This window comes from Dasypus novemcinctus, chromosome 24 (assembly GCF_030445035.2).
Source record: "Dasypus novemcinctus isolate mDasNov1 chromosome 24, mDasNov1.1.hap2, whole genome shotgun sequence".
NCBI lineage: Eukaryota > Metazoa > Chordata > Mammalia > Cingulata > Dasypodidae > Dasypus > Dasypus novemcinctus.
In genome coordinates, this window is record NC_080696.1 from 37,995,329 (window position 1) to 38,021,697 (window position 26,369).

General features: G+C 41.6%; 1 protein-coding gene across 4 annotated transcripts in view; it reads left to right on the forward strand.

Annotated features, from left to right (window-relative positions):
- Positions 1-2,113: 2,113 nt before the first annotated feature.
- ACSS2 (acyl-CoA synthetase short chain family member 2) overlaps positions 2,114-26,369 on the forward strand; it is a 55,113-nt gene continuing 30,857 nt past the window's right edge. For 3 of the 4 annotated variants that reach the window (XM_012523834.4, XM_058286965.2, XM_058286966.2), the window contains exons 1-2: positions 2,139-2,560; positions 7,391-7,586. In XM_012523834.4, the coding sequence (XP_012379288.2) occupies positions 2,383-2,560; positions 7,391-7,586 (374 nt within the window). In that variant the 5' untranslated portion in view covers positions 2,139-2,382. Of the gene's footprint in view, positions 2,561-7,390; positions 7,587-26,369 lie in introns of all 4 variants that reach the window. The other variant, XM_058286964.1, reaches the window with a different exon arrangement.

Genomic DNA, 26,369 nt, shown 5'->3' on the forward strand with positions numbered 1-26,369 from the left:
GATCCAAACTCCATTGTACAGTCCACAGGCAGACAGAGAGGGCTGTTCGAGTCCATGGACACACACCTCCCTCCCCAACCCTGGGCCCAGGCTCTGAAATGACCTGAGATGCTCAAAATCAGTGGGGAGGCCTGCTGCAGTGCCACCTATAGACAGGAGGGGACAGCAATGCGTCAGGAAAAGTGCTTAGGAAAAGGGAGGAAGGCTTGGGAGAGGGACTAGGGAAGAGATTGCTGCTCAGACCCTCTGTATGTAGGAATGTGTCCATTGCGTGTGCCTTCCTTCCCACAGTGAGATTCTTGTCTCCTTAGTGAGGTCCATGAGTCCTACTGTAGCAGGAACAGGACACAGTGTACTTGCAACCTAGCAAACACCTTAGAGTAAGCATAAAATTTTTATAGAAGAGCACATAGCCCTGTTGAGTTTAATATTAAGTAATCTTTTACTTATTTCCTTGTAAAGAAAAAGTCTCTATTCTTAGAACCATGAAACTTAGAGACACCAGGCACAATATGTATCTTAAATGTTAACTAGAACAGAAAACTAGAAAAACTTCCCAACCCCTTCAAAGAAATGTCGAGTCTATGATTAATTTTCTTTGTTTCAAATCATAGCTATAACTAATTCTCTTTGTTTCAAGCCAGTACAAAAGCTGTAGAAAAACCACTTGACAGGGAGGCTCATTTGAGATTGACCAATAAAACTTCTTTTCCTCCCCAACCTATTGGCAGGGAAGGAAAATAAGCCCTGAAGCAGGATAGACAGCTCAGTGGGGCCAATGCACTTCAGTGCTATTCATATCCTATTAGCAGGATCTGAGATCCCTCAACAAGACTTAGGTTCTCTTAGTGGTGCCCATGCACCCTCAGTGAAGTCTGGGCTGCTTCAGGGCTGTTGATGGCTACTCAGGTATCTGTCCCTTCGGTGGGGTCCTTGGCCACTCTGTGAGGTCTGTACCACTTCAGTCTGTACCCCTTCAGGAGAGGGTAGGCTCTGGATAATAGGCCTGATCATGGAGAGATCCTTTTCATCTCAGGCTGTGCTGGGTTTATTGTCAGCTGGGCAAAGAACAGGGGAGTAGGAGGGGAAAGAAGCTGGGCTAGATAGGGGTTACAGATCTGTATAGGCTTCAGGAGCTGGAGGCTGCCCTCTTCAGGACTCAGAATCACTCTTGGAGTTAGATATTTAAGGATATTCCCTGCCTTGACAGCCAGCCTGTGAACCGATGGGTAGGATGGAAGCTTCTTGGTGATGAGTGCAAGTGGGAGATGGAGGGTTCTACCCGGCCTTGCCTTCTTTCTGGGGTGGAGGGAATAAAGGGAAACCAGAGGTAACTGAACCCAGGTTGTGGCAGGTGGGAGGAGTCCCTTGGTCAAGAGGCCCTGGAAGGAAAGAAGGAAATGTCAATGATTCCTCCCATTTGCACAGACTTCGGTATTTTACAAACCTTAGCTGTAGCCTGATGGGGCAGTGGAAACAGACTCAGAGTCAAGGGACCTAGATCTGCCCCTAACTTGGTCGTTATTTGCTCTGGGACCTTTCGCAAGTTCCTTCCCTTTCATGGGTTTATCATTTGTGCAATGAGGAGGTGAGCTTATTAGCAAAGACCTGAAGGCATCTAATCTTCACTGAGTGAGTCTTGTACTTCAGATCTGGATAAAGATTGTGGAGGTAAGGGGAGTGAAGACATATCCTCCGGGGTGGGAGAAAATCTGAGCTGGCCCCAGGCTCAGCAGAGAGGAAGTCTTGTTCCCTCAGTCAGTGGACAGACGTGCCCTCAAGGACACTGGGGTGGAGAAATTATGCTCAGAGTTGGGAGATAGTTCCTGGGGGAAAGTATGCCAATTGGATCTTCCTCTACCTGGTTTCCCAACTCAGTGGGGCGACAGTCAGGCTTTTGCAATCAGACCGCGGGCGGCTCCGGGACCGGCTGACGGCGCTTTTCGCTTCAGCTCAGCTCTTTCCCGCTCGCTCCCCGCCCTAGCCCCACCCAGATCTGTCACTTTCAGACCCCACCTACCCTGGCCACTCATTGGGCCCACCTCCTCTGCTGTCAGGCCTGACCCCGCCTCTCCACTGTCACGCCCAGTCCCGCCCCTTCTGCTTTCACTTTACAGCCCCACTCCTTCCGGCAAGTCAAGCCCGCCCTATCCCCAAGCAATCCACGACTGTCCCTATCACTGTCTTTGCTAACCTTGGCCCTGCCCGGACCAGGCACGGCCCCGCCCACCCCTGGTTAGCCCAAGCCACGCCCCCACCAGAAGGGCCCGCCTCCCCCGGGTGCAGCCTCTCCCCGGGCCCCGCCTCTCCGTCGGCCTGTTTTCCCAGTCCGGGCCCCCGCAGCGACCTCGAAGGCGACCACGGTGCTCGGAACTTGGCGCGATGGGGCTTCCCGAGGAGCGGGGTCGGAGCGGCAGCGAGAGCGGGGCTCGGGAGGAGGCTGGAGCCGGGAGTCGGGCACGGAGCTGGTCGCCGCCGCCCGAGGTCAGCCGCTCGGCGCACGTCCCCTCGCTGCAGCGCTACCGCGAGCTGCATCGGCTCTCTGTGGAGGACCCACGGGGTGAGGCCCTGCCCGGGCGGGCCTGGCGGGGGCGTCGGTGAGGAGAGGAGTGGAAGTTCCCCGGCGAGTGAGGAATTGCGGTCGTTCCGTGAGGAACTGGGGCTTCCGTTTGGGACTAGGAGTTCCGTGAGGACTTAGGGGTTCCCTGAGCATTGGGGGAGGGGTTTCTCGGGGACTTGGGGGTTTCAGGAGACGTAGGTTTCTGTGAGGAGATCCACAGGGGTTTCTGTGAGGAGATGCGGAAAGAACTGAGTTCCTTGAGGAGATGGGTAGAAGAGTGGATGTTCAGTGAGGAGACAAGAAAGGAGTTCCTGAGGCTAGAAGAGGGGTTCTTAGGGCCAAGAGTCGCCTCGAGGGGAGGAAGGCCCTAAGGAGAACTTTCTTTGCCTCCCTTTCACATCAACTTAGCTATTGCCTCTGGAGACTAGTCTTGACTGTTAAGGGGCAGGAACAGGATCTGATTCCCATCCTGGAGTCCCCCAAATTAATAATGGGGCCCCAGAGCTATTTTAATATTTCAGAAATGGAAACTAAAGAAGTCTTTTCTTTGATTTGGGCTGCGATTATAATAACTCAGAAATTCTGACAGATGGTTCCCTGTCTTTAATGAAAAATGTGCGAGGAGACGTCCCTATCCTTGCCCTCAGGCTAAGTTACCTTCAGTCTGAGTGAGGAGCCCAACTGCAGCACAGATGGAATGCAGTATGGTGTTTCCTAGTGGGACAAGCAGGAGCCAAGAATCAAACCCAGAAAGGTCTAGATTTAGATGCTGGCTCTGCCACTCATTTGCTATCCAGTCTTAGGCAGACTTTTAAACTTGTCTGAGATTCCTTTTTCTTCATCTATAAGATAGTGATAATAATGCCTGCCCCATAGGTTTGTGTCAAGATTGGAGGAAGTAACAAAGTGTGTATTATGAAGTGTCTGATGCACAGTAGGCATTCAATAAATGGTGGTTAGTTTGATGACAATAATTATGGATGAAGCAATTGAGTGATTTAAGGCACGATCGAATCAAGTGTAGAGCACTGCAAGCAATGTTAAAGTTTGAATCCTCAGGCCTATTTTCACTTCTTTTCTCCCTCTATATTTTTTCCTATCATGAGTTTATCTGTTCCCCAAGGATGAGCTATTACTGCCACAGTAACAACTCCCTTTTCTATATATCTGGCTTTTCTGGCACTCATTTATGGTCCCACATTTCATAGGCCTGTAAGACCATCTGTTCACATACTTTGGTGTTGTGTCATATTCAACATGATTGTGACTGGCTTTTACCAACTTTCCCTCCCAAACTTGCTCTCTTGATTTTCTAAACCTTGTCAATGGCACTGTTCCAACTGTTAAACTTTATATTTTATATATATATATATATATTTTTTTAAATTTCTCTCCCCTTCTCCCCCCCACCCCCCTACCCAGGTTGTCTGTGTTCTCTGTGTCTATTTTGCTGCATCTTCTTTGTCTGCTTTTGTTGTTGTCAGCGGCACGGGAATCTGTGTTTCTTTTTGTTGAGTCGTCTTGTTGAGTCAGCTCTCTGTGTGTGCCACACCATTCCTGGGCAAGCTGCACTTTCTTTCGTGCTGGGCGGCCCTCCTTACGGGGCGCAGTCCTTGTGCATGGGGCTCCCCTACACGGGGGACACCCCTGCGTGGCAGGGCACTCCTTGCGCACATCAGCACTGCGCGTGGGCCAGCTCCACACGGGTCAAGGAGGCCCGGTGTTTGAACCGTGGACCTCCCATGTGGCAGGCGGATGCCCTAACCACTGGGCCAAGTCCGCTGCCTGTAAAACTCTAATAAAGCCTATCATTTATAGGATTGCTTACTGCTTGCTAAGCACAGATCCTGTATGATTTAATGTAGAATGCCTTATCATCTCCATATTCTTTACAGAGAAGGAAATTGATGCTTGAAGAGGTTAAATAACTTATGCAAAGTCACAAAGCTAGTTAGTGTTGGAGCTGGGATATGAACCAAGTTAGTCTCGATTCCAGAACCTATACTCCTAATAGCTAGGCTATTATTCCTCTTCCCCAACCCCATAACTGTTCTCAGCAAATTCTGTCATATACGCTTTCAAAATGTCTCTCAGATTTGCCTTTTTTAACTCAAAAGAGCGGACTCCTAATTTACTTTTTCTCCCCTAGTGTCATCCACCTTCACTTTCTCTAGTAGATTTATCTAAATACCATTAGACTGATATTCTGGAACATCATGAACCTATGCTTTCAAAGGTTATCTCAAAAATTTTACATAGTTCCTTATTGCCTACAGTTTCAAATTAAAATTGTGCCTTTCTTTCAAGGTCTCTGAATAATCTACTCCACCCTACCTTTCCATCCTCATTCCCCACTACTTCCTACCACGCCCCTCATTGCAGACCGGTTATTCTTCTTGACATGCTGGATAAATAAAAATCCCTTTCTCACCTCCTTGCCTTTGTATCTCCCTCTTGTTCCTCTCTAGCTAGTCAAGCCCCACTGGTTCCCCAGAACATTCTGTAGTCATCCCAGTCCATGCTCATCTTTCCTCTTCTGAATTTCTTCAGTACTTAGAATCTGTACCATCAAAACATACAGATTTCAACATCTCTACAAAAAAAAAAAAAAAAAAAAAGCAGGGGAAACACAAAACTCAGTTTTCTTTTTTCCTTATTGATGGACATAAATGTGGTTTATAGTTTTAAATAGCATATGCATAATATTTTCACTTAAAAATGTTTTTAACTATACATTTGAGAGTCAGTCTGATTTTGTATTCTGGCCACTAGCTGTGTAGTCCTCAGAAGAGTTTCCTATGCTTTCTGAGCTTCAGTTTTCTCATCTACAAAATTTGGATAATTAATATATACTTTCTAGGGCCATAGTATCATAAATTTTAAATGAGATTAGCCCAGTCCCTGGTATGTTAATGGCATTCACTAAATTTGCCAGTTCTCTTTTACTTTCTCTTTGGTGACCAGGTAGTATTCTATTATATCACTAGTTTTCATCAGTTTTTTTTTATTTTTTATTGTTGGGCTTTTGTGTTGCTTCCAGTCTCACTATTATAAATAGCTTTGCCATAAACACCTCTGTAGTAACACTTTTTTTTTTCCCTTTGGGATTATTTTCTTGGAGGATATTTCCCAAAGTCAAGGTAGCAGATTTAGGGATATTAAAAGATTTATGGCTCTTGTCAGATATTTCCCTGCTATCTAGCAAGATTGTACCACCTTCTTACAGTGCCATTATTGTATGAGTATCAGCTTTCTCAGGACCATCAGTTTTACAGGTACATAATGGCACCTTAGGGTTGATATAATTTGGATTTCTTTAACTGACTGCAAGGACGAGCTTTCAGTTATTTTCTGTTTTGTATTTTCAAAAATATTACCTGTTAGTCTTAACTCTTCACCTAGATTGTATAAACTCCAAATCATGTGACCTTGCACAAGTCATTTTGCCTCTATGAATTTGGTTTCTTATCTGTAAAATCAGGGGGTGATACTTTCTACAGTTCCCTGCATTGTTAAAGTTCTAAGTATCTCTCTCCTCTAGGTCTTGATCCAGTCTGAGAATATTCTAAGTCCTCTGCAATTGCTTGTTTTACCTATTGAGCACAGACAATATGTACTCTAGGAGCCATTTTCTCCAGAGGTGCCAGGTAGATCTTTTTTTTGGAAAAAAATAAAAAAGTAAATCATGTCTCTATTACTTAATACCCTTCAGTAGCTTCCCACTGCTCTTAGGATAAAGACCAAATTTCATATCATGCTTGGAAGGAATGCATGATCTGCCTGGTTAATGCATCAATTCCTGCCATTCTCTCCCTTATTCTCAGTGCTTCAGACACTGAAGAGTTCTTAACATTTACCTTTGATTCCCTCCATCACATAGCATTCTCTTTTCTGGTGAGAGAGTGAAGGAAAACTCCTTTTAGCTTTTGGATTTTACCAAAAATGTCTCTTCCTCAGGAAAGTTTCAGATATTGACTTAATGACTGTGTTATCTTAGACACAGTAAGTATTTAACCTCTCTGAGCCTTGGTTTTCAAGTCAAAATGAGGGTGAAAATAATGTCTGGCTTCTAGGGTTATGATGAGGACTAAATGAGATAACACTCACAAAATCTTAATGCAGCATCTGGCACACAGCAACTAAAAGGCAAGTAGTAGCAGGAGATGGAGATATTCAATAAATATTCATCATGAGGGAATGAACAAATTAAGTGAAGAAAGAGATAGTCATGGAAGACTCTGTGGATAGAGGCTTTATTCCTTTCACTAGTTCATTAAACATTTTACTGATTGTCTACTATGTGCTAGGGATCATGTAAGGATGTAAATAGATGGTAAAAAGATGGAGTGTTTACGGGACATTATAGATCCCCCCAGGGCCCACTGGATGGAACGTGAGAGAGTCTGGGCTATGATGTGGACCATTGACTATGGGGTGCAGCGATGCTCAGAGATGAACTTACCAGGTGCAATGGATGTGTCATAATGATGGGAGAGAGTGTTGCTGTGGGGGGAGTGGGGGGCGGGGGCGGTGGGGTTGAATGGGACCTCATATTTTTCATAATGTAATTTTAAAAAAAAATAATAAATAATTAAAAAAAAAAGATGGAGTGGCAATTTTGAGGAGGGAAGGAAAAGATTTGAAAAGTAGAAGGTGATTTATGGGAATGGTGGATGGATAATATTAGACAGGTAGAGGGACTCAGGGAGTGGGTTGCAGAGTATAGGGCAGGGAAGTCATGACTTGATCCTGTGCATAGACTGGAGAACTGTCTGAGGATATACATGTCTAAGAAGCTTAGTGAAGTCTGGTTTTCCATTTCTGTTGCAGAGTTTTGGGGAGGCATTGCCAAGGAATTTTACTGGAAGACCCCATGCCCTGGCCCATTCCTCCAATACAACTTTGATGTGACTAAAGGAAAAATCTCCATTGAGTGGATGAAAGGAGCAACTACCAACATCTGCTACAATGTACTGGACCGAAATGTCCATGAGAAAAAACTTGGAGATAAAGTTGCTTTTTACTGGTAAATATTCATCTTATATTTTGTGGCACATAAAAACAGTCACCCTTCATATTTGTGTAATCCTTCATAGTTCACACAGTACTTTAAAATCCATTAATTTATCTGATGCTTGCAGCAACCCAGTAGAGTCTCATTAACTTTATGTCTCAGAAGAGGAAAAACACCTCAAGGAAGTTAAGTGACTTCCCCAAAATCACAATATGACAGAGCTGGCATTCAAAGCTCAGTACCCTGACTTCTAGTCAAATGTTCTTGGCTTGTGGTTGGAGAAGAGGAAGGGGAGAGGATAGATGGGTAGATGAAAGAGAACAAGACTGAGTAGCTTTGTTTCTCATTCTTGATTTGGCAGGAAAATGAGTATTGGGTTTCTCATCACCACCACTACCACCACCATCATCATTACCTTTGTTGAGCTACGTGCTAGACACTATGCAAAGCACCTAACATATGTTACCTTGTTTGATGCTCACAAAACTAAGAAAGCACTATTTATTTTCCTCATTTTACATGTGTGAAAATTGAAATTCTGAGAAGTTAAGTGACTTGTCTGAAGTCATACAGCTAGTAAGAATCAGAGGTGAGTTTCAAACCTAGACAGTATAATTCCAGAACTTATGCTTTTAACCACTACACTGTACTACCCCTCAAATTCCCTGTTAGTATCCCAACAGCCTTGCAAAATAGATACCCTTAGCTCCATTTTATAAATGAAGAAATGAAACACAGAAGGGTTACACTGTAAGTGATAGAGCCACGATCCAAACTCGAGTATACCTGACTCCTAAACCCTTGTTTGTACCACTAAACCATGCTGCCTCCCCAGTGGGAACTTTCTGAGACACCCCCTGGCTACGTAGCTCTATAAGAGGTATTGCTGTACTGATTCTAAATGGGACCTTGATGTTCCAATAATAAGGTGCTTCTGCCACCACCCATAAGCATTGTTTATTGTTTAAGCCAGCCAAGGAAAAGTCATTTGTATGGTTCAAGTTGCTACTCAGTCAAAATTTGCCCGGTTTGTGGTATATGGAGAAGAGCTCTAATTTGAGCAGGAAATTTAGGTTTTTGTTTCAATCCTGCCAATAATTTTGTTGTGTAACCACAGGTAGGGCATTTAACTCTGAGAGTCTGTTTCTTCTTCCATAAAATGGAATCATAATTCCACTCTTGTCTTTCTGATTAGATTGTTATGAGAATCAAATGAAATGATGTTGTAAACATACTTTATTAGAAATGTGAGTGGTCCATTATCACATCATCATTGCTTATTTGGAGGCCACTTTGCCACTGGAAACTTACTGTCTAATATGTCTGTTGAGATGCTTGTGTCTCTGAATTTGTTCCCTGTGTTGAAAAAATCAGATGCCTGATGAAAAACTGAGAAAACACATACCAGAGTTGTTCTATCACTAGAGAGTTTTCCAGAACCCAGAGGCACTTCTTTCTTGAGATACTAGTTCCCTTATCACCCACACTTGGGCAGAAAATCTAGAGAGCCTCTCTTTCTCCATTTGTAAATTAAGGAATTTAGACTAGATTAGTGTTTAACAAAGAATGCTCTAGGAAACACTGATAACTGGAGATATTAGCATCGACTTCATGAGCCTGAGAAACACTACGTAATAAATTACCTTGTGGGATTCCCAATGCATATTAACATAGTAAAGTCTCCAAGAAGTCCTACAGTAAAGGAACCTGATTAATTTTGTCTAACACGGAATTTTCTGAATTTATTTATGCCCCAAACACTTTTTGCAGCATGCTATTAACGTTACAAGAAGTTGTATTCCATGAACTATCAATTTGCAAAACGCTAGGTTAGATAATCTCTAAATTTACTTCCAGTGCAAAATTCTGTTAACTCTATACATAGCAAGACACTTTCGTTCCATTTTGCATTGGTCACTTGGCTCAACAAGTGGATTTTAAAGATAATGGGTATTCAGCCCTGTATTAGGTGCTATGGAAACAACTAACATATGTGCCATTACTCTTCAGTTTACAGTAAGGCAAAAGTGAACCACAAATAGATTACATTTGTTATAAATAAGTAAAGTACAAATATTCCAGATATATGGTTTTTCTTTGTTACTTTTATATTTTCAAGTAAAAAGCAATACTTTTTGGAACATATTGACTTCCTATTATGATAGATGATTCTCATATAGCTCTCCAACTTCCTTTGCCCAACTTCCCAATATAATTATACTTCTGTATTTCAGTCAACTCAAAATCAATGTTTACATAATTATATTTATATAAATATAATTGTTCCTTGCAGAGAAAAAAGTACATTATTATTTTTTTAAAGATTTACTTTTTATTTATTTCTCTCTCCTTCCCTTGCCCCCCCCCAATGGTGTGCTCTCTGTGTTCATTTACTGTGTGTTCTTCTGTGCCTATTTGTATTCTTGTTAACTGCACCCGGAATCTGTGTCTCATTGCGTCATCTTGCTGCGTCAGCTCTCCATGTGTGTGGTGCCATTCATGGGCAGGCTGCACTTTTTTTGCACTGGGTGGCTCTCCTTACGGGGTGCACTTCTTGTGCATGGGGCTCCCCTACGTGGGGGACACCCCTACGTGGCAGGACACTCCTTGCGCGCATCAGCACTTTGGATGGGCCAGCTCATCACACAGGTCAGGAGGCCCTGGGTTTGAACCTTGGACCTCCCATGTGGTAGACAGATGCCCTTATCCGTTGGGCCAAATCTGCTTCCCGAAAAATACATTATGATTACCTTTTATGTTCAGATTTTTGTTTTTTCTGTAGTTAATAATTGCCTGACCTCTTTCTCTTTTCTTACATTATTTGCCTTTATCTTATACTCAATATTTTCCAAACTCTCTATGATGTAATTTATTTATTTATTTATATTTTTAAAATTTCTCTCCCTTCCCCCCCCCCACCCCGCCCCTGTTGTTTGTTCTCTGTGTCCACTTGCTGTGTGTTCTTCCTTGTCCGCCTCTGTTGTTGTCAGTGGCAGGGGAATCTGTGTTTCTTTTTGTTGCGTCATCTTGCCATGCCAGCTCCATTGTGCGTGGGGCTCCCCCCACGTGGGGACACCCCTGAGTGGCACGGCACTCCCTGCGCACATCAGCACTGCGTGTGGGCCAGCTCCAGACGGGTCAAGTAGGCCTGGGGCTTGAACTGCGGACCTCCTATATGGCAGACCGATGCCCCAACCACTGGGCCAAGTCCGTTTCCCTAATTTATTTTATTAAGCCCTACTTTTTCCCTAAAGTCCTCTCTCTTGGAGCCCATCTTCTTGTTTAATTTTTATTGATTTTTTAAATAACATTTTTTCAGTGATTTGTTCCAGTCGATATACTTATAAAGCCACAGTGTGGCTTTCTTCTCAATTTAAGTCATGTATTTAGATTGTATAGCAACATTAGCAAGTCATATATGTAACACATTCCTTGTTTTGGGACATACCTTGTATATATGCTAAAATAACCCTCAAAGGATATAGTGCACCTAGAAAGTACTCTGAATAGCTAAAAGTGAACAATATTAAGGGAAAATTTGGCCTTTTAATTTTGGCTTGACACATTGTAAAGGTTCATGGAATAATAGTACTTTTAGAACTTGAATTGACTGCTAGAATCCATCTAAGCCAACTCTTTAGAGATGGGTAAATTAAGGGCCAGAGAGGCTGAGTGATTTGCTTAAGGATTGCATATCTGCTTGGAGACTGAGCTGAGTCTAATCTCCAGATAGCCCCACTCCTAGTCAATTATTCTTTTCATCATATGCTGCTCGATGCTCCCATTTATTCTAGAAGTCCAAAAGTCAGCTGTGACAGATGAAAAGAGAAATTTTCCATGTTAGCCAAATTAATAATATTCTTAAAATATCCAATAAAATGTTTTATTAAGCTTAAAAGGCCCAGAATCTGATCTCAAGGAATTTGCATTCTATTTGGGAAGACAGACCAATATTCTCTATTTAAAGCAGTCTGAAAGCATTATGAGCCAAACTGTAAAGAACCACTTATACAAATAGTTCATAGAAGGGAGGAAACATTGTAGAGAAGCAGTATAACATAAAGATTAGGAAAATGGGCTTTGATGTCAAACTTCACCTAGTTTGAGTCCTGTTTCTACCACTTACAAGCTTTGAGCCTCAGTTTTCTTGACTGTAAAATGGGGATAAAAATAGGTTTATCCCATGGAGTTATTGACAGAATGGGTAAACAAACTGTGTATGTAGTTCTCCCCTGGTTGTCTGTTCTCTGTGTCTATTTGCTGCGTCTTGTTTCTTTGTCCGCTTCTGTTGTCATCAGCTGCACGGGAAGTGTGGCTGCACGGGAAGTGTGGGCGGCGCCTTTCTTTTGCGCTGGGCAGCTCTCCTTACGGGTGCACTCCTTGCGCGTGGGGCTCCCCTAAGCAGGGGACACCCCTTCGAGGGGTGCACTCCTTGCGGGGGACACTCCTTGCAGGGAACACTCCTTGCGGGGGACACTCCTTGCAGGGGACACTCCTTCGTGGGGCGGCACTCCTTGTGCGCATCAGCACTGCGCATGGGCCAGCTCCACATGGGTCAAGGAGGCTCGGGGTTTGAACCGCGGACCTCCCATGTGGTAGACGGACGCCCTAACCACTGGGCCAAGTCCATTTCCCCAGTTCCTGGCACATTGTAAGAACTCTATAAATATAACCCAGCTTTACTATTATATTGGAATGGTGAGAAGACCAAGACTGAAGTAAAGGTTCTGTCTGGGGAACAGGCTATTTATTCAATACTTATTTATTGAGAATTTGCTATATGCTAAGGATTATTCTGAATGAAACAGACAAAGTGTGAATAAAACAAAAAAGTCCTACCTTCATGGAGGTTATATTCCAGTTTGAGGAGACAGATAGTACACAAACAAACCAATAAATATGTGATAGGCAATAATAAATGATAAGAAAAATATAAAATGCAGAGTGGGGGTTGATTAGGAAAGACACCTAATGGTGACATTTGAGCAGAGATCTGAAGCAAAAAATGAATAGTTGAGGTGTGGAAGAAGTATTCCAGGTTAATGGAAGACCAGGTGAAAAGGCCCTGAGGTGCACGAGTGTGCCACAGCTTTGTGTGTTTGAAAAATAGCTAGGAAGTTAGTGTAGCTGATATAGTGTGAGCTTGAGAAAGAGAGAGAAAGTAGTAGGAAATAAGGGCAGCAGATCACTAGATCATGTAAAACCTTGAAGCCAGTGTAGACTTTGGTTTTTACTCACAGTGAAACAGGGAACCACTGAACAGTTTTGATCATAGGAGTAACATAGTTTGACTTACATTTATTTATTTATTTAAAGATTTATTTTTTATTTATTTCTCCCCCTTTGTTTGCTCTCTGTGTCCATTTGCGTGTGTTCTTTATCTGCTTAGATTCTTGTCAGCAGCACTGGGAATCTGTGTCTCTTTTTTGTTGCGTCATTTTGCTGTGTCAGCTCTCCATGTGTGCGGTGCCACTCCTGGGCAGACTATGCTTTTTTTTGCATGGGGTGGCTCTCCTTGAGGGGTGCATTCCTTGCACGTGGGGCTCCCCTACGCGGTGGACACCCCTGCGTGGTACTGCACTCTTTGCATGCATCAGCACTGCACGTGGGGCAGCTCACCACTCAGGTCTGGAGGCCCTGGGTTTGAACCCTGGTCCTCCTGTGTGGTAGACAGATGCTCTCTCTGTTGAGCCAAATCTGCTTCCCAATATTTAGAATCATTCTCTCTTTTGTGTTAAGAATAGACTGTAGCAGGACAACAGTAGAAGCAGGGAGACCAATTAGGAGGATATTATAGAAATCCAGGTGAGAGATGATATGATTTGATCAATGTCTGGATCTATTTTTGATAGTCCATGGAATTTGTTGATTTGGATTAGACATAGGGCATGAGAGAAAGAAGAGTCAAGGTTGTCTTCAACAGTGGATGAGGTATGTGGGGACCTCATATTTTTTGAATGTAGTATTGAAGAAATAAATAAAGACAAAAAAAAGAAAATAAAATAGTAAAAACAAAAACAAAACAGTGGATGAGGTCAAGGTATTGGGAGATCTTGATTATTGTGGGGGGAGGGGGACCTGTGAAAAGATTTTACTCAGTAGAAGGATGTGATCACAGCTGGGCTTTAAGATTAATCTGGATACATATGGAAGATGAAATGAGTGAAATGAGAGTATGATGAAAATGTGAAGCCAGAGAGCCGGGAGTTTGTTATTCAGGGTAGAGGAAATGCCTGAACTGGGATGCTGCTGGTGGGAATGGAATGGAAAGATAAAATTTTTAGTGTAATTTAAAGGAAAGAAACCAGTGTAGGTAACTGGACATGTAGGTTATGAGGATACAGGGGAAGAAACTGAGAGGGAAGAGGCAATGGTCTCTTTAGTCTGTATAATGCTTTGCCTCTTTCACAGGTACACGCTCATCTGCTCCAAGGACCAAATTTCCCTCATAAAACAAGACTTTGGTTCTAACTAATCTTGTGCTCTTACCCATAGTGTGGCAGGTAGGGGTGTTAATGGCGATTTTTGTGTATGTGTGTGAGAAAGTAGTAAATGACAAAAGCATTGGAATAGTCATTCAGTGAGAGATATTCAGTGAGGGCTATTAGGGTCAGCTGAAGGGGTGGGGGCTGGTCAGTTGAAGGGACATTAAGGGACGGTAAGGCATTTGGGGGATTGATTTAAAGTTGATGGCTGATACTCTAGTGATTTATTCGAGCTGCTCAGTCTCTAGGCTATTTCAGGAGAGGCCGCCAGTCACAAAGCCAGAGAAATTTAGTAGAGTCCATTCCTTACATTGTTTGCTTTGGGTTGCCTATGGCTGTTATTGTCTCGGAACCACCTCACCCCTCATCCTCAGCTGAAATCACTGCTGTCTCTCCACAGGCTCATAGTATGTGAACCCTTGGTTACAAAACGAGCTGCTGAGAGGCAAGTGACTTCAGGGGTGACCTTAGGACAGAAGCTTTGCCTCCAGAGTCCCTCCCTATATGGTCCTGGGTATGAATTCCAGAGTATGATGTTTAGAATTCTGCAGATCCCTGTGGGTAATATGTGTGTGTGTGTATGTATGTGTGTGTACTCGAGGGGGTGGGGATGATTGGGTAGAATGAGATTAGAACATGTTCTTGCAAGAAGATTGTCAAGGTGACATGGAAAGCTAGAGACCTAGAGTTTATTGTCCTAGCACTCATGTCCAGGGACTCTGTGAATCATCTGGGTACCTGTCCTGGAGTTCACATCAGTGATGGGATAGGGTTTTTTGTTTGTTTGCTTTTTGGTTTGTTTGTTGTTCTTTTTTTGTTCCCCCATCTATCTTCACTGGTTTCACAAAATTGGGTCGATCAATTACATGATAGGAAAACCACTTTTAAGAAAGATGGCCTCAAAACCATTCGCTTCCTCTCTCTGGGCTTTTCCTTTGTGGGAGTGGTAGGAGATAAAATGCAGATACTTTGCAAGGTCCCTTCTGGCTCTGTTCTTTCAGAATTCTATGATTGTTTCTAAAGAGGAAGTGATCTTCTTTAGAAGTTCTGTTGCAACCTGCGGTGACTGTACGGTGACTCAGTAGGCAGCTCTTGGCTTCTGCTGAGATGGTGAAAGAAAGGGAGAATTTTAGAAGGTTTGGAGTGAAGGGGCTGAGAAAGGGGTCAGTTCCTCTTGCCTGGGGTTAATACTGTAACTTCTGAGGCTTAACAGCAATTTATTGGCTCGTGGTTTTTAGGGGCCAGAAGGCTTGCTCAAGAAGCGTTATCTTCTGCCCGACCAGTTCCTTGGCTTTCCCACCACACAGCAGCATCTTCTCCTTTATCTTCTGGTTCTATTGACTTACAGTTTCTGGCTGCTCTCCTTGGCTTCTCTTTCCCTGTGCAGATTCCTTTGCTTATAAGGACTTCAGCTATATTGGATTAAGGCTCACCCTTATTCAGTTTGGGTACACCAAACTAATAACATCTTCAAAGGTCCTATTTTCAAATGAGTTCACACCCACCAGACCAGGGATTGGGACCTGAATGTGTCTTGTGTAGGGAACATGATTCATTCCTCAATATGAGGTATGTGAAGAAATATCTGTTCTTGGGAACAGTCTTTCTTCATTTGAATCAGGGGGGTAGATTGTGGAGGAGGGCTGGAGGATTTCATGTTTGCTGTGGATCTCTAATGTTTGTCTCACTTCTCCCTAAGTTTCATGACCCTTGACACCTTCAAGGACCCCTCCCTAAAGTAATAAAAATGAGACAAGTAGGCTTTGCTGTCTGAGTAGTCATTTTGGGGGGAAGTAGATAGGATATAAATAATGAATGTATTGTTCTGGAGACTGTCTTGATGCCTGTTTCAGTGTCCTGAGCTCCAAGTCAGTTACCTAAGTTTGTGTCTGGGCTGACTTCTTATGCCAGTGTGTTCAGTTAATATTGAATGAGAAGAATGGCTTTAGATAATTTACTGCCCTTTTTTGAGCCTTCTTTTTCCCAAGTGTAAACTGGCAAGTGGGGGTGGGGTGGACAGGTTACTTGCTGAAGTTCTGGCACTGATCTTCAGAATTTCAGTCACTATAGAGAACTGTAGTGACAAGGCAGCTTAAAGAGGGTGAGGGAAGGAGAGCAATCTAGTACTGACCTCTTGTCCTTATTGAGATGGCTGATATTGAAGGTAGCAGGTAAAGGCTTGGGTTCTTGTCTTAGTAGAGCCTAATAATTACATCAGTAAATATAAGAAGGCATGGAGGGAAGCGGATTAGGCTCAAGCAATTGGGCTCCCATCTACCATATAAGAAGTCCAAGGTACAATACCCAGGGCCTCTTGGTGAAGGCAAGCTGGTCCTTGTGGTGAGCTGGCCCACGCAGAATGGTGGCCTGTGCAGAGTACTGCCCCACGCTGGAATGGTGCCCTGCGCAGGAGTCCTGCCCTACATAGGAGTGCTGGCCCATGCGGAGAGCTGGTGCAGCAAGATGACGCAACAAAAAGAGACACAGAGGAGAGACAATGGGAGAGGCAGCAGACCAGGGAGCTGAGGTGGTACAAGAGAATGATCGCCTCTCTCCCACTCCGGAAGGTCCCAGGATTGGTTCCCAGAGCCACCCAATGAGAATACAAGCAGACACAGGAGAACACACAGCAATTGGACACAGAGAGCAGACACAGAGGGAGGTGGGAGAAATAAATAAATTAATAAATCTTAAAAAAAAAAAGAAGAAGAAGAAGGCATGGAGCTGAGGATGGCCCTTCTCCCTTTTCCTGGATTTGGTTTGGGAGAAATTGAGCACTAATAATGATCTCCAATGTCTGACACTTTGAGCCTTTATCTGAAAATTTGAAACCCTCAGTTCCAGTACATAGAGGTCATTTGGCTCACTTCCCAAATAGAGTAGGAATTCTACTCCCAATATCCCCACCTGAAACAGTCCCCGTAAGTGATCATTCTGATTCTGGAACACTACTAAGACCATGGAATTTACTTAATACCTGTTTCATTGTTGGACAACTCTGTTACAAAGTTCTTAGGCATATTCCCTCCCTATAAACTTTTTCCCACCCCATTCTCTCTCCTTGGTCTTAACTCTATATTCTGGGGCCACATAAAATAATCCTATTCTTTCTCCCATAAGATGGCCCTTCAGATATTTGAAGGAAGTTGTTTTTCCTTTGCCAGCCTGAACATAAAATTATAGAAATGTAAATCTAGAAGGGGTTTTGAAGAGTATTTAAATAATTTTCAAAATTTTGAAATCATTTTAAATCACTTATTTAAAACTAGTTTTCTGATTTGTAAAATGGGGATAACATTTCCTATGACATATTGTTATGAGAAAAAATTGGAATAATCAGTGTAAAGGGCTTGTGCTTGGCAAACAGCATATTAGCTATTTTTATCAATATGCTAAAACCCATACCTAAAACACGTAAGAGCAGAGCTGATCTGTTCGAAGCATGGAGGGAGGCCCAGAGCCACATTCTCTTGGCTTTTCTACTTCATCACTGGAGTCCCTGTGAAGTATATGTGTGAAACCTTCCTCTAGGGATCTGCAAAGTTCAGTTTAAAAATCTCTGATCTAGTCCAGTGTTCATGTTTTATGGATGAGGTAATAATGACTCTACATTCCCAGATTCCTCTTACTATGTGGTTTTAGAACAGCCTTTTCATCATTAATATCAGTCTCCTCTGGACATACTCTAGTTGATAAATATGTCTCATTAAGTATTCCAGGTGTGGTCTGCCTCTCACAGGGTACTATTGCCATTCTTGCTCTGCCCTTACATATCTAAGATTACATTAGCCCCACTGACAGCCATGCTTTAACTTATAATCTCCTATAGCCCCTAAGAATTTTCTATTTACTCTGATAATAAACTGGGTCTCCCTGTGCTCTGCTTGTTTATTTGTTCCCTTGTTCTTTTAACATATGTTTATTAGAGAAGTTGTGAGCTTACAAAACATTCATAATGTACAGAATTTCCATATAGTACCCCTCCATCAACACTTTACATTGTTGTGGAACATTTGTTACAGATTATGGAAGAACATCATCAGAATATTACCAACTATGGTTCATAGCGTGCATTTGGTATATTTTTTCCATAACCCCTATTATTAACATCATGCATCGGTATTGTACATTTTTTACAGTTCATGAGAGAACTCTCCTGTATTTGTACCGTTAATCACAGTCCATCTTCCACCACATGGTTCTCTGTGTTTTATAGTCTCTGGTATGTACATTCTATCCAAAATACACTCAGTGACTCACTTTCATCACAGAGTTGTACAATCATCCCCTCCGTAAATTTTTGAATGTTTTCCTTAGTCCAAAAGAAAAATATCCCATTCCCCCTATTATTGACCCTTAGCATTGATATAGTACCTTCTTTGACATTGATGCAAGAATATGACAATATTACTGTTAACTCTAGTCCATAAATTCCATTAATTGTATTTTTCCTTTGCATCACCATATTCTTACTATCTTGTAATAGTGACATACATCTGTTCTAGATTGTGGAAGAATGCTCTTGTATTTGTACTATTAACCACGATCCTCACCTACCTCTGGGTTCACTATATTATTCAGTCTCTAGATTATTCTTTAGCTTTCTTTCAACTGACATTTTACATCCCTGGACTACCCCTTTCAGCCACAATCCCGTTTATAAACCAGCCATGTTAGTTATACTCACTATAATGTGTTACCATCAACTCAGTCCATTTCCACACTTTACAATTAAGCTAATCAAAGATTCTATATACATTAAGCATCAGTACCCTTCTCAGCTCTCATCCTATCTCCTAATCATTTATATTCTAGGTTTTAACTCCATGTGTTTATTCTTTGTATTTAGTTCATATTAGTGAGACCAAACAATATTTGTCTTTTTGTGTCTGACTTATTTCACTCAGTGTAATGTCCTCAATGCTCTCTTGTTCTTTTTTTTAAGATTTATTTATTTATTTATTATCTGCCCCCACCCCCACTTTGTTTTATGCTCACTGTCTGCTTTCTGTGTTCATTCGCTGTATGTTCTTCCTTTTTTAAGAAAAGATTTATTTATTTATTTATTTCTCTCCTCTCCCTGCACCCCACCAGTTGTGTGCTCTCTGTGTCCATTCATTGTGTGTTCTCCTGTGACTGCTTATATCCTTATCAGTGGCACCTGGAATCTGTGTTTCTTTTTGTTGCATCATCTTGTGACAGCTCTCCGTGTGTACAGTGCCGTTCTTGGGCAGGCTGCACCTTCTTCAGGCTGGGTGGCTCTCCTTATGGGGCGCACTCCTTGCGCGTGGGGCTCCCCTACGGGGAGACACCCCTGTGTGGCAGGGCACTCCTTATGCGCATCAGCACTGCACATGGGCCAGCTCCACATGGGTCAAGGAGGCCCAGGGTTTGAACCACGGAACCTCCCATGTGGTAGGCAGATGCCCTATCCATTGGGCCAGGTCCGCTTCCCTCACTGTATGTCCTTCTGTGTCTCCTTGTCTTCTCTATAGGTAGCACTAGGAACCGATCCTGGGACCTTCCAGAGTGGAAGAGAGGCACTCAATCTCTTGTGCCACCTCAGCTTCCTGGTCTGCTGTGTATCTTATTGTCTCTCCTCTGTGTCTCTTTTTGTTGCGTCATCTTGCTGCACCAGCTCTCCAGGTGGGCCAGCACTTCTGCATGGGCCAGCACTTCGCGTGGGCCAGCTCTCTGCTTAGGCCAGCTCACTGTGCAGGCCAGCTTGTCTTCACCAGGGGGCCCTGGGAATCGAACCCTGGACTTCCATATGGTAGATTGGAGCCCAATCGCTTGAGCCACATCTGCTTCTCTATCTGCTTCTCTTCCCTTCTTCTTTTGAACCCAGGTGTGATTCACAACATTTGACAAATGAGGAACTTGAGGCTCAGAGAGTGGAATGACTTGGCCAGGGTCATGTAGCATTTGTAGCTTGCTCTGTACAGGAGGATATTTATATTCCTTTTTCTAGATGCTGTGCTTCTACTCACACAGCCTTAGCTTCTCTGACAATTTGTCACCTGTCTAACCTACTGGTTTACTTAGCATGTTTAGGGGCCAGCTTTGGAAATTGTTGACTACAGTTTATAAGGCTAAATCTATTAAAGGGCAAATCTCAGAGAAGTAACATCCTTTATTTAGCTCAGATGTGCTCATTTATACATTCATTTAACAACTTTTTACTAAATATTTACCATATGTAGTCTGCCTACTCCCTTGAGAATAGGCTTGGAGCAATAGCAAGGAGACCAGTAAAGGGCACTTCTGGTTATGATATCAGACATGATATTATAGTGGAAATAATAGTGGAGGTAGTGAAAAGTGGTCAGAATTTGGATATATTTCAAAGGCAGAGTCAACAGGATTTGCTGATGGACTGGATGTGGGATTTAAGAGAATAGAGTCAAGGATATCTCTAAGGTGTTTGGTCTGAGCACCTGAAAAAATGGAATTTCCACTAGTTAAGATCAAGAAGACACTGCAAAGAGAAACAATGGGGAAAGATTAGAAACTTGTTTCACACATATAGATATGAAATTCCAGCTGTGACAGATGCTAGGAAGTAGACATACATAGAGCATGGATGCCCATTATAGGGGCATTTAACCTAGCTAAAATAATAAGGGAGGGCCTCCTTGAGAAGGTAATAGGTCAGCTGAAATCTGAAGGAGCTAGGCATGTGAAGAGCCAGGGAAGAAGCATTTTAGGCAGAGGGAGCTACAAGTGCCAAGGTCCTATAGCAGTCCCAGAGCACAGAGAGTGCAAGAAACTAAAAGGAGGCCAGTGTGACTGGAGGTCGGGAAGGTTAGGGTAGGAGAGAGTTTGCATGAGATAAGCATAGAAGGATAGGCAGGGCTCAGGCCCCACAGCAGCTCAAAAGCCAAGGTGAGAAGTTTTGTCTATGGCCTGAGAGTAATGGTGAGCCCTGGAAATGCTTCTCGAGTGAGTTGTGACATATCAGATTTATATTTTGAAAAGATTACTCTTTTGATAATGTGAATATTAAAGAGAAAAAAAAAAGTCCAGCCTAAAGGGTCTGCAGGCAAAAGTTTTAACCATTGGTTTGTGACCTTCAGCAGGTGGATGACACTCAACTAAGCCTCAGTTTCCTGACCTTTCAAATTGAGGATAATAATTCTTGTCCTGCCAATCTTGAAAAATTGCTACAATGATTAGTTGAGATGACTGATAAGAAGACACACTGAAAAGATGTATTTATTACTATGAGGTGGTGCCAGCCATGTTGGAGGATGTTGTTAGGCAGAAGAATTCAAGACTGGGAACTTCAGTGACTTTTCTACCCCTTCCAAAACGTCCTTCTTTTTGTTGAATGCTTTGCCTATTTTTTCAGACTTGGATCTAAATCCACCACATCTTGGAAGTGTTTTGTAACTATACCTGACTTTAGTTATTTATATTCTTTGCATCCCTTTGGTGATTTCCTCCCTAATCCGTATTTCCATAAAATTGGTCTTAGGTTGTGAGCAGTTTTAGATCTCTCTCATTAAAGATTTTAAGCTTATGAAAGAAAGTTCTTTCCTCTTATTCCTTTTGTGATTTGGCAAACAGTAGGCACTGATTACCAGTTGGTCACTCTGGCAAATATCACTCACTTCCATTTCTCTGTGGCTTGAGATTTTAGCAGATAAAGAGTATTGGGGATAGAGTGAGGTTTTGTAGCCTCTCTGGCTTTTCTTAACCTACAGAATAAAGTTTAAACTAGGTATTTGGGACCCAATATGAGCCTTCCCTAGGTTATATTAAAAACCTTTATTTTTTTTTAAATGGAAATATTCTCAAATTTACAAAAAAGTTGCAATTATAGTACTAATAACTTTTTTCCTGAAGTATTTAAGAATAACATGCAACCTCCTGAATACTTTTCTGTGTATTTCCAACAAAGACTTTTTCCTATATAACCATAGTACAGCTATCAAAATCAGAAAATCAATATCAATACACCATTCCCATCAGACTCCACTGAAGTTTTGCTAGTTGTCCCAATAATGTCCTTAATAGCAAAAGTATCTAGTTCAGAATCGCACATGATGTGTAATTGTTATGTCTCTTTAGCTTCCTTAGATCTATAATAGTCCCTTAGTCTTTACTTGACTTTAATGGCCTTGGCATTCTATTTTTTCAGTCTTACAGTCATCTAAATGCAGCATAAGGTCTAAACTGATTGGTTGAATTCATTTACTCTAGTTGGTTGAGGTTTTTAAAGATTTCTTGAACGCTTCAGTAAGGACCACCATAGGGCTACCAACTTTAATTTTTGTGAAGTAAGGATATTTTTTAAACTACAAATACCAGTTTATGTCTCTATCATTTAATTATAAAGAAAGATATTTGAGAGTATAATCCTTTATGTTGAATAAATTTAGCTTTATGAAAAAATACCATTGGTTGATAGATGAAAACATTGTATAGGATTGGCATTGGCTTGTACACTGGCAAGTGCTTTTCTGCCTCTCCGCCTAAGCTAACATTGCTCTTTCTAGCTGAATCAGTCTGTTTCTGACCTTGGTCAGTCTAAGTCCTGCTTATTCTTTAAGAACCATCTGAAACGCCACCTTCTTTTTTTAAATTTTTTTTTGTTTTGAAATAACTTCAAACGTAGAGGAAAGTTTCACAAGTAATAAAAAAACAATACAGTGAGCTCCAATATACCCCCTACCAGATACCCACGTTTGCTGTATCATTCTGTATCTCTCTATCTGTCATCTATCTATCTTCAAAATATTTGAGAGAAGATTGTACAAATCATGCTCCTTTAGCACTTATTTTTTACATGTATATTTCATAAGAATGAGGATACTCACTGTTGTAAACACATTAAGTATGGTTATCAAGTGTCATAAATTTAACATTGATATAAAGCATACAATCTATATTCCAATTTTTTCAATTGTCCCAATAATGTCCTTTTGGGCATTTTTTTCAATTACTGGATCCATTACAGGATCGTGTATTGCATTTAATTGTCATAGTCTCTTTAGTCTCTTTCTTTTTAAAAATCATGGCAACATAAAATTTCACATCTCAACTACTTCCAAGCATACAATTCAGTAGCATTAATCACATTCACGATGTTGTGCTACCATTGCCACCATCCATTAAGGAAAATTTAACATCTCTCCAAACAGAAAACTTTCATCCATTATGCATTAACTTCCCATTCCCCCTTGTCCCTGTCCCTGGTAACCTGTATTCTACTTTCTGTGTGTATGAATTTGCATATTCTAGTGATTTCATATAAGTGGGATTATATAATATCTGTCCTTTTATGTCTCGTTTCTTTCACTGAACATGTTGTCTTCAAGATTCATCCATGTTTAACATGTATTAGAACTTCATTTTTATGACTGAATAATATTTCATTGTATATATATATATATATATATATATATATATATATATATATATATATATATATATATATACACCATACTTTATCCATTCATCCATTGATGGACACTTGGGCTGCTTCCACCTTTTGTCTGTTATGAATAATACTGCTAATGATCATAGCTGTACAAATATCCGAGTCCCTGCTTTCAGTTCTTTTGTATACATTCCTAGAAGTGTGATTGCCAGGTCATATAGTAGTTCTATGTTTAACTTATTGAGGAACTGCCAAACTGTTTTCTACAGCAGCTACACCATTTTACATTTCTACCAACAATACACAAGAGTTCCTTTTTCTCTGCATCCTCATCAGCCCTTGTTATTTTCCATTTTCTTTATAATAAGGTGGTTAAAATGCCACTTCTTTTCAAAATTCTTCCTGATTCTTACTTTTCAACCCTCCTTCTTGCCCTCAGACAGAATAAATAATAAAATCTAAGTCTGGAAAGGACATTTCATGAACTATTCTCCTCATTCACAGTTGAGGCCCAGAGAAATTAATTTGTATTGTGAGAAATAGTGAAGTTGACCTAACGTCCATTTTTTTCTGACTGCCAATCCAGAGCTCTTTCCCTGATCATTCAGTTCTATGTCTGTCATTAGAGCACTCCTGCCAGGGACTGAGAGAACTTCAGTTGGAACACAAGTTGGGCCTAGAGGAGCTGCAATAACTGAAGTTGGTCAGTTAGGGTAGGGCCAGAACCTGGAGAGACTCAGAACACAGGGTCAAGCAGTGGGAACTTTATGGATTAAGCATTAAGGAGCTTGGAATTTTGAAGCAGAGAAGGGACAAGATAATATTACAGAACTTCACACCTAGGAAGGCTCTACGCTTTATCTCTTTCCAAGGTGTAAGGCTTTGAGTAGAGCCCTCATCTGGGGTTCAAACGCCTGTCTGTTTTTTAAAAGCCTTATGGTTTTACTAGCTGGGAGAGTCAGACCCTGAAGCTATTCACTCTGAAACATTATTTAGAGTTGCCCACACAGGAACCATCTCTATAGTATATCAATACCTGCATTTCGGTGTATGATTTTTGACTAGAGGCTCATTTTTAACATTAGTATTTCTTTTCTTTTCTTTTTTTATATTTGCACACTGTGATGGTTAGGCTAATGTGTCAACTTGGCTAGGTAATTGTGCCCAGTTGCTTGGTCAAGCAAGCACTGGGCTAACTGTAATACAAGGGCATTTATGGACTGTAGTCACCATTGACTTTACTGCAGTGGTAAATCATAGATAGCTGATTACAATTACATCAGTCAGGGAGATTGCCATCAGCAATGAGTGATGCTTTATACAATCAGTTGAATGCCTTAAAAGGGGAATTGGTTCCAGCATTGAGTGAGAATTTCCCAGCTCGTTTTTGGACAGCCAGCATCTCTAAGAACCTTCAGTGGACTTTCATTGGAGCCCCTGCTGCAGTCTACCTGAGGAAGCTGGACTTGTGCATCCGCAAAGTCATGTGAGAGACTCTGATAAGAACTCTTACTATTGACAGATATCTCTTGTTGATTCTGTTTCCCTAGAGAACCCTGACTAATACACACACCTATATTCATAGTGGCATTATTCACAATTGCCAAAAGATGGAAGCACCCCAAGAGTTTATAACTTCTCTAACAAAAAAATTATTAATAAAAGAATATAAGTCCCTACTTTTGGAATAAGGAGAAGCAGGAACTATATAAACCTAAAGCAGGGCACAAAACTGAAATAGTAAACCTGCCTGTTTGTTTAGTTGTTTACTTTCACTCGCCCACCCCCTTGTAAGCCCAAAGATGGCATAAATCTTGTCTGTCTCTTTTTCAATGCTGAATCTCCACTACAGTGAACACATAATATATACTCAATAAATTTTTGTTGACTGTAATAGATTTAATTTATGAATTTATTTGAATTTTTGTGGCTTTATATAGGCCATAAACAGATACTTTTTTACCAAATTTTTGTTCATAATATTTTGATACAGAGAGTAGCATTGTTCTTTTTTTTTTTTTTTAATGGAGTAAATGCTGGGTGCTTTTTTTTTTTGTCTTTATTTTTTTAATATTATACTCAAAAAATATGAGGTCCCCATATACCCCCCACCTCCCTTCCCCCACTCCTCCCCCCATAGCAACAATCTCCTCCATCATTATGAGACATTCATTGCATTTGGTGAATACATCTCTGAGCACTGCTGCACCTCATGGTCAATGGTCCACATCATAGCCCACACTCTCCCACATTCCACCCAGTGGGCCATGGGAAGAAATGTCCGGTAACTGTCCCTGCAGCACCCAGGACAACTCCAAGTTCTGAAAACGCCACCACATCTCATATCTTCCTCCCACTCCCTACCCCCAGCAGCCACCATGGCCACTTTCTCCACACTAATGCCACATTTTCTTCGATTACTAATCACAATAGTTCATGAATAGAATATCAGTAAGTAGTAGCATTGTTCTTAATAATCAAAATGTGCCAACAGCCGAAATGCCAATCAACTGATGAATGGATCAAAAAATGTTTCATATCTATACAATGGATTATTATAATCCATATAAAGTAATGAAATACTGATACATGCTACAATAATGATCAATTTTAACAACACTATGCTAGATAAAGAACAAGTCCAAATATTGTATGATGGCAAATATTTTGAAGTGTGCAGGGCAGGTACATTCATAGAGAAAGTAAATGGGTGGTGGCTAGAGTTTACAGAAAAGAGATGGGAGGGAAAGAGGCCTTATGGATCTAGGATTTCTTTGTGAAGAAGTATTCTGAAATTAGATAGTGGTGATAGTTCAACAACCTTGGAAATATACTAAAATCCCCCAACATTCCCATCCAAGCCATATGCAAGATACATTCACCCCATTCCAGCATCCCCCAAAGTCTTAAGCCATTACAGCATTG